The sequence below is a fragment of the Hoplias malabaricus genome, chromosome 10 (assembly GCF_029633855.1).
Source record: "Hoplias malabaricus isolate fHopMal1 chromosome 10, fHopMal1.hap1, whole genome shotgun sequence".
Lineage (NCBI taxonomy): Eukaryota > Metazoa > Chordata > Actinopteri > Characiformes > Erythrinidae > Hoplias > Hoplias malabaricus.
In genome coordinates this window covers 44,061,565-44,076,709 of record NC_089809.1, presented here as the reverse complement: position 1 = coordinate 44,076,709, position 15,145 = coordinate 44,061,565, and the positions used below count along the sequence as shown (strand labels likewise).

The window sequence follows — 15,145 nt, the reverse complement described above, 5'->3', positions numbered from 1 at the left end:
GCTGGGCAGACGCTGGGTGATTTCAGAGACCTGACGTTAACACTCAGACTGTGGGTTTGTTTTGTTATTGTTATATTATATCTGTTGTTGCAGTCGGATGCTGTAGCTTTGCATCTAATAAGATTAGTCTGACTGTGGAGGGTGAGCAGCAGACGAACAGAACAGGACTCTAGTTTAGTCTGCGACGAATAAATCAGGCTTAAACCCCGAGCTAAAACCACACCTTGTTTGTCCAGCTTTAGTTTCTGTTTTCCTCGAGAGATAAAACCAGAGATCAGGGTCTGAACAGCTCTGGGTACCTTCATCATGTTTTTGAAGACGTAGGCCTGGGTGTCTGCATTCGTGTCTCGCTTTTGCTTGCAGATGATGACGTAGTTCTTGAAGAGGAAAACATGACGATGGTGACCCCTCGAAGAGGTTCTGATTCCTGGAGCACCTTCCCACACGATGAAGGGACCCTGCCACGACAAGAGACCACTGCATTCAGATAAAACACTGCCTTCAAGATCCACACATTTAACCACATCATCCGTCTTTATAAACTGACCCCGGGTCAGTTCCTTCATTCAGAGCTCTGCTATCTGACCCTAACACAACATCTCGTTAGGTCTTTATCAGAGGACCCTGATCACGGCTGACTTTAGAAAGAAGGAGGTTGCCAGATACACGGCGTGTTTCCGTACCTGTCGGATGGGTTCTCCTAAAGCGTCCAGGTTAGCAGGGTAGTTCTCGATGAGGGACACATGGTGTGTGTTTTCCGAGCGTGTGGGAAGAGAGGACACCATGGTGTAGGCCTCTTCTAGAAGACAGCAGTTCTGCCCATTCCTTGCTTTATTTCTTATCAGTTCCTGAGAATGAAGTCAATTAGGCAATTGGCAAAAAGCCTAGAGAGCTGGACCACTACAGAAGTATGTAACTAAAAACAAATTCTTAAAAAGATTCTTTGTAAATGAGTCACATTGGGCTCAGTTCAGAAGATCCACCTCTAACAGGATCAGTGTAGAGAGAGGAGTGAGGGACCGTGTGTGTTCCTGCTGAATGAATGAATGAATATATGAATGAATGACTAAAACTGAATGCTTATTTAAGGGTTAGGTTCTGCTCGTCTCCACATGAGGAGAAACTCCAGAATAAAAACAGTTATACAGTGAAAAGCAAAATGAAGATTTACATAAGAGAACATTTAGCAACTCCTGAAAATGATTTCCAGAATTGTATTAGATTTAAGACGTTGTAGGTCTCAGTGCTGATCTTCAGATCCGTCCTAAGGTTTTTCTGAAGAGAGCTGTTGTGAATCCCGGGCTTAAAACTCAGTCGCTGAAACTTTAACACTGAATAAACCTAGCAGCATGAGCTCTCACCTTCAGGAGGTCTTTATATTTCTGGATCCTCTCCAGGGGTCTCTGAAGATAGCTGTTGACACTCAGCACTGGACCTTCTGCAGGGTCCACACTGGCCAGCTCTGCGTCTGTGTACTCCTAGGGTAAGGGTGGACAACACTGGGTTACTGGATGATAGTCATATTAAAGCCTGAGTATTAGATTTTTACAGGTTTATTGTCTGTAAATTCACAGAGGAACCTTCCTCTTTAGCAGTGATTTCACAAACTGCAAATAACCCCCCGCAGCGTTTGATCAGTGATTTACAGGAGGGAGCAGGTAATACTTGGCACTAATAATATTTTACTGCGAACCCACACCATTTCAGACTGTTTGGGTCATGACCCTGATATTACACCCCTTTCTACAGCTGCAGCTACAGGATTATTATTTAATCACAGCCAACAAACACACTTCTCATTGATGTCTTAATATTATTGCCACCATTAGCTGCCAATCAGTGACTATAAATAAACACCAATTTAAAAAGCATCATACATTCATTAAACAAAAGTCTGAAATCAGTTAAATGACAATAAATGGCAAAAATATAACATGGGAACTACATGGAATTAACAAATAGCATTTTACTGTAATTTAAGGCACAATTTCTCTTTATTTGCTGAATGTAGATCAAATTCAAGTTGTAACTTTTGCACAGGTCAAATTTTATGGGTCTTTTGCATTGTGTTAAATTTTGCAAATAAGAAGTAATTGTTTATTAAAATACATATTAATTCCTTTGTAGAGAAAGTGTGCTTTTTCTATTGTAAAATCAGATCCTCCTGTGATTGGACCAGGGTCCTGGAACACGTCAGTATGTGTGTATTACTATCAAATCAAACTAATCCACAAGGGGGCACCATTAGTGTCCAGATTAAACAGATTAGTGTTTTACCATTTTAAAACCTCCTGATCAACAACTTTATCGCCCAGAACAGGTAACACACTACCAATAAAGCTTAGAGCCACACGGTGGCACTGTTTAGTGTTCCTACTGTATTCTCATTGCTTTCTCATGTGGATGAGAGATTAAACCATGGCAGCATCTCACTGCTTTCGCACAAAACCTCAGCTTTATGTTTTTTAGCTGTAGTGGACTGCTGGACAAAACACAGTGCTCATTCACTCTCTCACGCTCTCTTTCTCTCCCACACATACAGACCCAAAGCAACATTCACACAATAAAAGAGAACACACAGAACCCCAAACTAATCAACCCAGGAGGCTCTGACCATGCGGCGGTGTAATCTATAAAGAGTCAGCAGCACTGGACATCACCAGAGCCCTAGATCAGAGTGCAGTAATCAGCACATCATCCAGTCCTACCTTGAAGAACTGGTGAACAGGTTTCTCACTAATGACCCCCTGCGCTTGGGCCTGGCCCACGAGGTACCGCAGGTAGTTCTCAAACCCTTCACTGTTCTTCAGAAAATGCATGGCGATGTCATCATCTGTGTCACAGTCTTTCAGCCCAGGGAGGAGGGAGCTGTAAAACAGAGCAGAGCCCTGTGGAGTTGATTTGCTGAGGAAGAACAGTCAGGAAAACAGCTGCAATAATGTGGTCACTAGAGGTCATTAGAGGTGTGCTCTGTACCTGCCGTGGAACATTTTAATGTCTCCAATGTTCCGGAAGATGGCCTCCTTTTGGCTGCGGATTTCCGGTGGTGTCTTCTCATTCTCAACATGTTCCAGGTGGTGTGATGTAAGGAACTCCATCTCTTTCACGAACTCACTCTCAGTGCTGAGGAGCTCCTGGATCAGTTGGCTGTCCACATAGAGCAGAGAGACAGAGATGAGTTTGGGAATAGAGACAGGTAATGTGCGCTCGTCTGTAGATACCAGGAGTTTAGACTGATATTAAACTGGATTCCTGAATGTGGTCAGGACACAGAGAGAACACACCACACCTCACAGATAGTCACCCGGAGGAAACCCACGCAGACACAGGGAGAACACACCACACTCCTCACAGACAGTCACCCGGAGGAAACCCACGCAGACACAGAGAGAACACACCACACCTCACAGATAGTCACCCGGAGGAAACCCACGCAGACACAGAGAGAACACACCACACTCCTCACAGATAGTCACCCGGAGGAAACCCACGCAGACACAGAGAGAACACACCACACTCCTCACAGATAGTCACCCGGAGGAAACCCACGCAGACACAGAGAGAACACACCACACTCCTCACAGACAGTCACCCGGAGGAAACCCACGCAGACACAGAGAGAACACACCACACTCCTCACAGATAGTCACCCGGAGGAAACCCACGCAGACACAGAGAGAACACACCACACTCCTCACAGACAGTCACCTGAAGGAAACCCAAGTTTAAAGTCAAATTCAAAGCCAAACTTTTGAACTTATGTTTTTGAGTTGAAGCTGGTGAAATGTTTTACAGTGCAGCCTTACAGTGAGATTAAGGCTAAGAACAGAGAGCTGAAGTCATGTATCTAATACACACAGTCACACATACATTCACTCACTCACTCGCATTAATGCTACGTTTGTGTGATATCCGAAACTGGGAAATACCAATTTTACAGCTTTAAACTGCACCCGAACGGCAGATAAAGTATTTCCCACTGGAATTCTAGATGATACACGAGTTTATGAGACGTAGTGTATATCCCCACCCCAAACAGATTTAGTTGGGGGCAGCCATCTCCTTGAGGTTAGAGAAGAGAGTTTGTGGCCGGTGGGTCGTGGTTCAGTTCTCGGAACCGATGAGAGAAAGTTCATTCACGGCTGAAGTGCCCTTGAGCAAGGCAACTAACCCCCAAACTGCACCCAAGCGCTGAGGTGGTCACAGCCCCCTGATCCGGCTGTGTGTGTGTTCACTGCCCCTAGTGTGTGTGTGGAGAATTGCTTACTATTGTGTGTTTGTGTGTTCACTGCCACAGATAGGTCAAATGCAGAGAAGTAATTTCTCTAAGGGATCAATAAACGTGTTTCTTCATCTTTTTCTTCTTATTATTATTTATTACGTACGTCGTATTAATTATTTAACAACCCGGTATATAAAACCTTCTGACGAGCACCCGAACACAGCAAAACTCACTAACACACAGTTAGAACCTGCGCCACAGGGGGCGCTGTATTAAAACTGATGCAGAAGAAGCAGGACTCGGGTCACTCACCACAGCCTCCGTCTGTACTCCCCTTCAGTGACCTCCTCCCCTGTGCCCTCCGGGGCGTCCCCTGCTTCGGCTGGCTGTGGCACACAGCAAAAACATACGATTAGACCTTCTCGGTTCTGTGTTTGCAGGCCCTGTGCCACATGCACACCAGCAGCTCATCTGATTGTATACGGCTTGACTGTGTTATTATACGGTCTTCACACCAAATGACACCAAAACCATGGCAGCCTCAAGTTCAGACCTCACACTCTCACCTTCAGCTTCTTGTCCAGATAAGCTGGGGAGACCCATCCCTGGCGCGACGGTGTGCTTTTGGTGGGTTTAGTGCGTACAAGCCATCTTAGTGGATGAGCAGAATCCAGGACCTCCACGTACTGCCCCTCCTTCAAAGCAATGCTGTCCTTGCTCTGTCCCATGGGGTTGTAGTCTGCTGTCGCTATGTAGATATCAAACATCTGCAAAGAGAAAATACATCACCACAGCTCAAACATCACCATATCACCTCATCATATCGTACAGTCACCATGTCACAAACCGTCACCACATTGTACACTGTCACCATGTCACAAACATTACCATGTCACAAACCGTCACCACATTGTACACTGTCACCATGTCACAAACATTACCATGTCACAAACCATCACCACATTGTACACTGTCACCATGTCACAAACATTACCATCTTACAAACCGTCACCACACTGAACACTGTCACCATGTCACAAACCTCATCACATCGTACAGTCACCATGTCACAAACATTACCATGTCACAAACCGTCACCACATTGTACACTGTCACCATGTCACAAACATTACCATGTCACAAACCATCACCACACTGCACACTGTCACCATGTCACAAACATTACCATCTTACAAACCGTCACCACACTGAACACTGTCACCATGTCACAAACATTACCATGTCACAAACCATCACCACACTGCACACTGTCACCATGTCACAAACCATCATCACATCATACGCTGTCACCATGTCACAAACATTACCATGTCACAAACTGTCACCACATTGTACACTGTCACCATGTCACAAACCGTCACCACATTGTACACTGTCACCATGTCACAAACATTACCATGTCACAAACCGTCACCATGTCACAAACATTACCATGTCACAAACCGTCACCACATCATACACTGTCACCATGTCACAAACCGTCACCACATTGTACACTGTCACCATGTCACAAACCGTCACCACATTGTACACTGTCACCATGTCACAAACATTACCATGTCACAAACCGTCACCACATTGTACACTGTCACCATGTCACAAACCGTCACCACACTATACACTGTCACCATGTCACAAACCTTCACCACATCATACGCTGTCACCATGTCACAAACATTACCATGTCACAAACATTAACATGTCACAAACCGTCACCACATTGTACACTGTCACCATGTCACAAACCGTCACCACATCATACACTGTCACCATGTCACAAACCATCACCACACTGTACACTGTCACCATGTCACAAACCGTCACCACATTGTACACTGTCACCATGTCACAAACATTACCATGTCACAAACCGTCACCACATCATACACTGTCACCATGTCACAAACCATCACCACACTGTACACTGTCACCATGTCACAAACCATCACCACACTGTACTGTCACCATGTCACAAACATTACCATGTCACAAACCATCACCACATTGTACACTGTCACCATGTCACAAACATTACCATGTCACAAACCGTCACCACATCATACACTGTCACCATGTCACAAACTATCACCTCGTCACAAAAACATCATCATGCCACAAACCCTCAGCATGTCACAAACCATCACCATGTCTCAAATCGTCAGCATGTCATAAACCATCACCACATCACATACAATAACCATGTCATATACCGTCACCATCTCACAAACTGTCACAATGTCATAAACCATCACCATGTCATATACCGTCACCATGTCATAAACCATTACTTGGGACACACAGTGAACCTGATCAGGATTAAATGCTTATAGAAGACAGAGATGAAATAAAAGGCCTCTGCTCAAAACAGATCTTTCTTTGTCTGTCTCTCTCCCTCTCTCTCTCGTTTGCCAATGAGCTAGACTGCACCTCCCTCCTTCACTACTAGGGGAGGTCAGAAACACACGGCTCAAATGATCTCCAAAGGCCATAGACATTTAGTTTCCAAGAGTGAACTTGTTTTGTCACCAGTGCCCTCAGGTGGTGCAGATGTGGCATAGAGTTTGACCCCCAGCTCAGTCACAGTGAGAACCCTGGTTCAATCCCAACACCAGACAGTGCCAGTTCACACACAGTCACACATGACCCAGTCAACAGGTTTCCACTGTCATAACCACACAGTCAGCAATGGGCCATGGAAGATTCAGCTCCACCGGGAGCAGCGAGGGTCCTCTGAAGCGCACTAGACCTGACAACAACCCGGCTACTGTGACTTCCACTCACTCAAGGTTCAGATGCCTCAGCATTCAGCATTCAGCTGCTTCAGGACTAGGACAGAGTCCTCTCCACCAGCTGAGGCAAATCTTCTCCTCACTTCAGATCCAGTTCACTAGAGTAAAGTGTGGGTGGGTGAGGTGGTCCGCTCTGCTCACAGTGTTAACAAATGCAGGCATCTCTGGCTGATCTGGAGCATTGAGCTGGTCAGTGCTCATTTCAGAAGGAGCAGGTGTCCACTGTCTATGATCAAGGTGGGGTGGGGGGGACTCACAATTGGGACTCGGGTTAAATTTGTAAACTCACCTCTCCTCTGGTATCACTCTCGTCCGACTCTGAGGAGGAGTCTGCGATCAGTGATGGAGGACGAGAGCGGCCGTGATGGGGGGACGGCGAGGGGGTTTTAGTCTCGTCATCACTATCCGCTCCTGGGACACGTAACGAGGCTAAGGAAGAGACACAGAGACCACAGGAAAACATTAAATTCTTCTTAAATCTTAGGTCAAATCAAATAAAATAAAATCAAATTTATTTGTAAAGTGCTTTTTACAACTGATGCAACAAAGCAACTTCACAGAATTGTGTACGTGTGTGTGTGTGTACGTTTGTGTATGTGTACATGTTTGTGTGTGTGTATATATATGTTTGTGTGTGTGTATATGTGTTTGTGTGTGTGTGTATATGTGTTTGTACATGTTTGTGTGTGTGTGTATATATGTGTATATATGTTTGTGTCTGTGTACAAACCGGATTCCAAAAAAGTTGGGACGCTAAACAAATTGTGAATAAAAACTGAATGCAGTGATGAGGAGGTGCCAACATCTAATATTTTATTCAGAATAGAACACAAATCACAGATCAAAAGTTTAAACTGAGAGAATGTATCATTTTAAGGGAAAAATTTCATGGCATCAACAAATCCCAAAAAAGTTGGGACAAGGCCATTTTTTACCACTGTGTGGCATCCCCCCTTCTTCTTACAACACTCAACAGACGTCTGGAGACAGAGACCAGTTTCTCAAGTTTAGAAATAGGAATGCTCTCCCATTCATGTTTAATACAGGCCTCTAACTGTTCAATCGTCTTGGGCCTTCTTTGTCGCTCCTTCCTCTTTATGATGCTCCAAATGTTCTCTATAGGGTAAAGATCTGGACTGCAGGCTGCCATTTCTGTCCCCGGATCCTTCTCCTACGTAGCCATGATGTTGTGATCGCTGCAGAATGTGGTCTGGCATTATATTGTGCAGGGTCTTCCCTGAAAGAGATGACGTCTAGATGGGAGCATATGTTGTTCTAGAACCTGAACATAGTTCCCTGCATTAATGGTGCCTTTCCAGACATGCAAGCTGCCCATGCCACAAGCACTCATGTAACCCCATAACATCAGTGATGCAGGCTTCTGAACGGAGTGTTGATAACAACTCGGGTTATCCTTGTCCTCTCTGGTCCAGACGACATGGCGTCCCAGTGTTCCATAAAGAACATCCGCGATGGCGGATGGCACGGTGGATTGTGTTCACTGACAATGCTTTCTGGAAGTATTCCTGAGCCCATTCTGTTATTTCCTTGACAGTGGCGTTCCTGTTTGAGGTGCAGTGACGTTTAAGGGCCCGGAGATCACGAGCATCCAGTAGAGTTTTACAGCCTTGACCCTTACGCACAGCAATTGTTCCAGATTCTCTGACTCTTTTGATGATGTTATGCACCGTTGATGATGATAACTTAAAAGTCTTTGCTATTTTACGCTGGGTAACACCATTCTGGTGTCGCTGCACTATCTTTCTGCTCAACAATGGTGGAATTGGTGATCCTCTTACCATCTTGGCTTCAGAGAGAAACTGACACTCTGAGAAGCTCTTTTTATACCCAATCATGTTGTCAATTGACCTAATTAGTGTTAATTGGTCTTCCAGCTGTTCGTTATATGCTCAATTTCCTTTTTCCAGCCACTTATTGCTACTTCTCCCAACTTTTTTGGGATTTGTTGACACTTTTGATCTGTCATCTATGTTCTATTACGAATAAAATATTGACATTTGCCACCTCTACATCATTTCATTCAGTTTTTATTCACAATTTGTTTAGTGTCCCATATTTTTTGGAATCCGGTTGTACATGTGTGTGTGTATATATGTGTACATGTTTGTGTGTGTGTATAAGTGTGTGTGTGTGTGTGTATATATATATGTGTGTGTGGTTGGACAGTGGTGACTCTCAGGGCTAAGACGGTGGTACAGTGATGTTACAGGATGACACCCCTGCCCTGAAGATCTCAATGCGAGTTCAGTCAAGAGCAGAGGAGTGAAGAGGGGGATGGACCAGTGTGGAGGGAAGATTGGGCTTTAATTTTAATAATTAATAGTGTTTTTAAGCATAATGTCTCAGTTAACCTTACTGACTGCTACATGTCAGACACACACACACACACACACACACACACACAGAGAGACTTTCTGAGTGAAAAGGGGGAGAGGGGGTGAAATAGCTGCTTTCAGTCCTTAGTTAATCAGAAAGGGATACTGATTGTCACCAGTGAAATTGTTACACCTGTTTATAACCACATTTTCACTGGCCTTGAGCTCGGCGGCCTCGGGGTCTGAGGAGTGAATATTACCTGTAAACCTGAGCACAAGTACCAAATGGTTCACAAACACAAAGGTAAACCTGAGTGTGAGCTGTGGAAATCTAAACGAGTGTATATTTAATCCGCGAGTGTTCCATTACTGTGAGGACTAGGCACTCAGGACAATGAGACATTAATAATCACAAAGTGACTCTGAGTGTTTTAATCTCAGTGAATACAGTCATGGCTGAAACTTTTGGCAACCATGAAATTTTTAATTAATTCATTATCTGTAACCCTTATCCAGTTCAGGGTGGTGGTGGAATCATTGGGTACAAGACAGGGATACACCCTGGAGTGGCAAAAAGTATTTCTTCCAGAAAATTATTGCAATTACACATTTTGTTGTACACATGGTTATTTCCATTGTGTCTTGGAAAAAAAAAACAGAAAAAAAGCCACAATTGATATAATTTCACGCAAAACTCAATCTTTGCATTGTGTCTGTGTGTGCCACTCTAAGCAAGGAGAACAGAACAAGGAGAAGAGAACTGTCTGAGGACTTGAGAACCAAAACTGTGGAAAATATCAACAATCTCAAGGTTACAAGTCCATCTCCAGAGATCTTGATGTACTTTTGTCCATGGTGTGCAACATAATCAAGAAGTTTACGACCCATGGCACTGTACCTAATCTCCCAAGACGTGGACAGAAGAGAAAATTGATGAAAGGTTGCAATGCAGGATTTTCCAGATGGTGGATAAGTGGCCCCAATCAAGTTCCAAAGAAGTTCAAGCTGTCCTGCAGACTCAGGGTGCATCACTGTTGACATTTGACTGAAATGAAACTCTATGGCAGGAGACCCAGGAGAACCCCACTGCTGACACAAATGTATGTGAATAAGCCAAATTCCTTCTGGAAAGTCATCTTGTGGACAGATGAGACTAAGATAGAGCACATCATTCTACTGTTTACTGAAAATGGAATGATGCCTACAAAGAAAAGAACACAGTACCTACAGTCAAATATGGTGGAGGTTCAAAGATGTTTTGGGATTGTTTTGCTGTCTCTGGCACTGGGTGCCTTGACTCTGTGCCAGACATCGTGAAATCTGAAGACTACCAAAAGGATTTTGGGTTGCAATGTAGTGCCCAGTGTGAGAAAGCTGCGTTTGTGTCCTAGGTCATGGGTCTTGCAGCAGGACAATGACCTCAAACATACTTCTGAATGCACCCAGGAATGGATGGAAACAAAGTGCCGGAGAGTTCTGAAGTGACCAGCAAAGAATCCAGCTCTAAATCCCATTGAACTGTGGAGAGATCTTAAAATTGCTGTTGGGAGAAGGCACCCTTCAGATGTGAGAGACCTGCATCAGTTTGCAAAAGAAGAGTGGTTCAAAATTCCAGTTGAGAGGTGTAAGAAGCTTGCTGATGGCTATGGGATGTGAGGTGTGCAACCAAATATTAAGTTGAGGGCCAATAATTGTATCCACCCCATTTTTGGAGTTTTGCATGAAATTATAACAATTTTGGCTTTTTTCTCCGTTTCTTTTTTTTTCGAATACTCACAAAGAAAATAAACATGTGTGTAACAAAATGGATATTTTTTCATGTATAAATATTTACAGAATTAATCTGATGTTCTGGACACAGTGTAAAATAATGAATGTGGAATGTGTGAAGCTTTGTCCCTGAGTTTAAAGGGCCATGAAAAACATAAACACTAGCTGGTGTTGTGAAGTGGGTTAACCACCGCCACACTTCACCAGTAAGAGTCACTCAGCCAGAATCCTAATGCTTCAGCTGCCTGAATTATCAAAAATGTAGGTTGGTCTGCCTCGAACTGCAGTGAAATTTCTAATATTAAAACAAAAATAAAAATCCAAACTAACTGACACAGAGAGAAAGAGAGAGAGAGAAGAATAAATAACCCAGGTAACTGAATCAGAATAAAAAAAGGAGCTAAACAGAGGCATGCGGGGACACCATCAGGATTCTACCGTGTCAAACACACACTGGATACATACTGGTCACTCTGGGCCAGGATTTCATCCACTGGAGCACGCGATGGTTCTGTAAGCTGTCTGAATAACAAATTAACGCTGTGTCAGCATGTGGAGAAGCGAGGGGGGTGTAAAGGTGAAATGGAGTTCAGATCATATGGAGAATCATGAAGACGCGGATTAGTTGTGAAATGTAAACACAGGAAAAATGGGGGAAATAGATGCAAAAAAAAAATGTATTCTGATTATGAATGTAAAACAGTAATCATGGGAACCCATATGTAACATGCTGATACTTAAATATAAATATCCTGATAAATCCTATTAAACATTCAAGATTCATTCAATACACAATGCTTCACTGTAAACACAGCCACAACATTAAAATATAACACTATAATCACTTACTGTTTATTTGATCACCACTGACCAAACAGAATGTGTGTGTGTGTGTGTGTGTAATCTATATATAATCATAAAGTGATTTATGCAGTCAGGTGTGAAACAGCAGTTTATGGTGTTTATTTAACACTTACATTTTGGGGACAATTTCCATAACCAAATTCAAACTTTAGAACTGAATTGTTTTCTTAGATATCACTGAGCAAACTGTAATAGTCTTAAACCAGGATATATTTATATTAATTAAAGTCTTAATAAATATTTAATAAATGTAATCCTCTGTGAACATTTCTGCCTCTGACCTGGACACAGAGGTTAGCAGAGAATGAGCAGGAGCTGCAGAAATTGCTCAGAAGGTGAAGGTGGAACTTTCTCTCACCTTGTGTGATCTTGGCAGAGACCATCTCCGTGATTTGGGAGGTGAGCTTCTGCAAGAACTCTGCAGTGTCTACTCCAGTCCCGAGATACGGCAGTTTGGTCTCTCCTGAAAAGTGGACAGAGACGATTTATTACAGTCAGAGCCACCCAGGTTCAAAACACATTTGTATACTTAGCTCTTTTAGTGTCACAAATGTACAGTGAGCATTATTTGAAAACATTCTAATTATGAAAATAACAGCCATCCTACTGATGTAAACATGGTGACAATAAAAACAGAACATGAATGAAGAGTTCAGCACAAAGCAAACTTAGACTCATGCTGTTTTCTCTGCTGTTGTTAACGTCTCCTCCAAAGATCTGAACAATAAACTCAAAGTCATAATTGGATGGTTCCCAAATCAGAAGCTTGTCTCTGATTGGCTGCTCTGAATGATATAGGAGGGGTCATCAGTGGGTGGTTCTAAATCTGGAGCTTGTGTCTCATTGGCTCCACAGGATGTTATGGGAGGGGTCATCATTAGTTAGTAAATTGGGAACTTGTCTCTGGTTGGCTGTAGATGTTCCCCTTCTGCAGATTCTTTCCTGACTGTGGGGCTTTTATGGACTGATATAGCTGTCGCCTCAGATTCTCCTGCAATGCTTCTGCCAGTCAGCATCATTGTAAATGCTTGTATTCTGTCTGTGTCCAACTCTCAATAAAGCCAGTGTGGTGTGGTCAGTTGCTGACCAGTGCACTAATCTACACACAACAGTCACCGCTCTCCATGGGTCTCACTGTGGAAAAGACTTATTCTTACCTGTGGTAAAGACATATTCTTACCTGTGCTTTCCTCCTCTGGTGGGCTAATGGTAATTCCCAAAACCCTACAATAACACACAGCAAGAAATCAGTGCACAACAATAAGGTAGTCCACATGTAGTGCTGTATTGGTGAAATTCCAGGCTGGGTGCGTGATCACCATGAACTTACTCTGGCATGATGATGCTCTCAGGCACTGCAGGAGAGATCGGTAATGTGTAAATAATCAATTAGAGCTCAAACATTTGATGTTAACCTCTAAAAAGCAGATTAATTTTTGTAAGGAATAAGGACCTGGTGAGAAATGAGCAAACCTTTGGCCAGTGGGAGCTTCTCATCGTGCTCTACGTTCAAACGAGCCGTGTGAAGAGACTGTCCAGCGCGGTTGGTGGCTATGCAGCTGTAAGTGCCGCTGTGCTCCTTGGACACATCCATCAGGATCAGACTGTGCTGGCGACCTGAGCTGGCCACCTTGTATCCAGGTGTGTCAGCTTTTATCCACAAAACATCCTTCATCGGTTCTTCCTTCAGCCAGTTTATGGAGGGGGCTGGAGAGCCTGGAGAGGTGAAGGACACGGTGTTGTTAATGTGACTGTATCATACCTTTATGAAGCATTTGATTCAATCCAAGCAAGCTTTTGTATTTAAAAACTTAGTCCCATGGGTAACCACCCACTACTTCTTCACTGACGTCACTGGACAGCTGAACATACTTGTAGGAGAGCACTGTATGCCCTGCATTTATATGTCAATCAAAAGAAGTCTGCTGGCATCATGCTGAGTACTGGGGAAAAGAGTGGGCCATTATACTCATCCAGAGAGTGCGAGGCCAATTCTGCTTTATAACTAGTGAACACCCAGCCTCTGACGGTAGTGGCATCACCAGGGATCAAACAGACAATCTCCCAACAAGCTGTGAGATGTGGTTTTGTCCTCTTTATAAGTAAGTGTTATACAGTCTCGGAATCAGGGCCAGTTCAATTCTACAGTGACACGGTGTGAAATTAATGTATGATCGTATTGGCATGCACTTAGCACATTACTTGTTAGCTCCATTACCATCATAGCTCCCGTTTAAAACTAAAGAAGTCTACACAGCCACCACACCTTCCACTTTGACTGACAGCGTGATACTGGATCCCTGTTTCACCGTCCTGTTGTAGAATCGCTCCAGAAATCGTGGTGGCACCAGAGGCTCTTTAGAGTCTGTGAAGAACACATGAAGAATGCATGAATCAGGAACAAATAGCTGAGTGAGATTAATTCAACTAACACTTTTTACTGCTAGTGCACCACTGTTTAAATCAATTTACATAGTCATATCTGACACCATAGTTCTTTTAGTTTATCAGGACGTACCTCTAAGTTTCAAATGCTCAGGTATCCTTTCCCCTGGACCTGTTACAATAATCCACACACAGGAAGAACAAGAGAACACATGAGACACATACACTTCTGTAACAAACACCAAATAACACCAGAAATCTTTATCATAAACCCAAGGCAATGACTGGTGTATGGTACACAACTGCTTCAGGTGTCATCAGTCAAACACCTTTGTAACTTTGTACTCACCGAGTATGACCATCCGTGCGGAGGAGTAGGCGGAGCCAGCTGCATTGCTGATGTAGACTGAATATTCTCCAGTGTCTTCACGCTTCACCTCAGAGATCTCCAGACTGTACACATCTCTCTCTGAAGACACTAAAATCCTGTTTGTAGGGCTCAGTGGGGTTCCATCTTTGAACCAGTAAACTCTCGGCACAGGGAATCCTGAAAACCATCTTCAAAATTAAGAGCAGCTCACAAAGGAAATACAACACTGTCAGAACACCTTGTAAAATTAAATACAACCAAACCCTGCTCAAGAATCAAACCCTGTTTTGTACAAACAAACCCTGGCCAACAAAACCAAACCCTGCTCAAGAACCAAACCCTTCCAAATACAATTAAGACCTGCCTACTATGACCCAATCCCTGCCCA

The 15,145-nt window shown here is 43.5% G+C and overlaps 1 protein-coding gene across 1 annotated transcript in view; it reads right to left on the bottom strand.

Annotated features, from left to right (window-relative positions):
• The window catches only part of obscnb (obscurin, cytoskeletal calmodulin and titin-interacting RhoGEF b), a 128,383-nt gene that overhangs the window by 21,954 nt on the left and 91,284 nt on the right, over positions 1-15,145 (bottom strand). Inside the window, 16 exon segments of the mRNA XM_066682573.1 lie at positions 300-458; positions 684-848; positions 1,362-1,478; positions 2,709-2,868; positions 2,977-3,147; positions 4,535-4,598; positions 4,776-4,989; positions 7,322-7,461; positions 11,604-11,660; positions 12,361-12,465; positions 13,183-13,226; positions 13,333-13,357; positions 13,476-13,718; positions 14,269-14,367; positions 14,521-14,559; positions 14,737-14,934. Of these exon segments, the coding sequence (XP_066538670.1) occupies positions 300-458; positions 684-848; positions 1,362-1,478; positions 2,709-2,868; positions 2,977-3,147; positions 4,535-4,598; positions 4,776-4,989; positions 7,322-7,461; positions 11,604-11,660; positions 12,361-12,465; positions 13,183-13,226; positions 13,333-13,357; positions 13,476-13,718; positions 14,269-14,367; positions 14,521-14,559; positions 14,737-14,934 (2,000 nt within the window).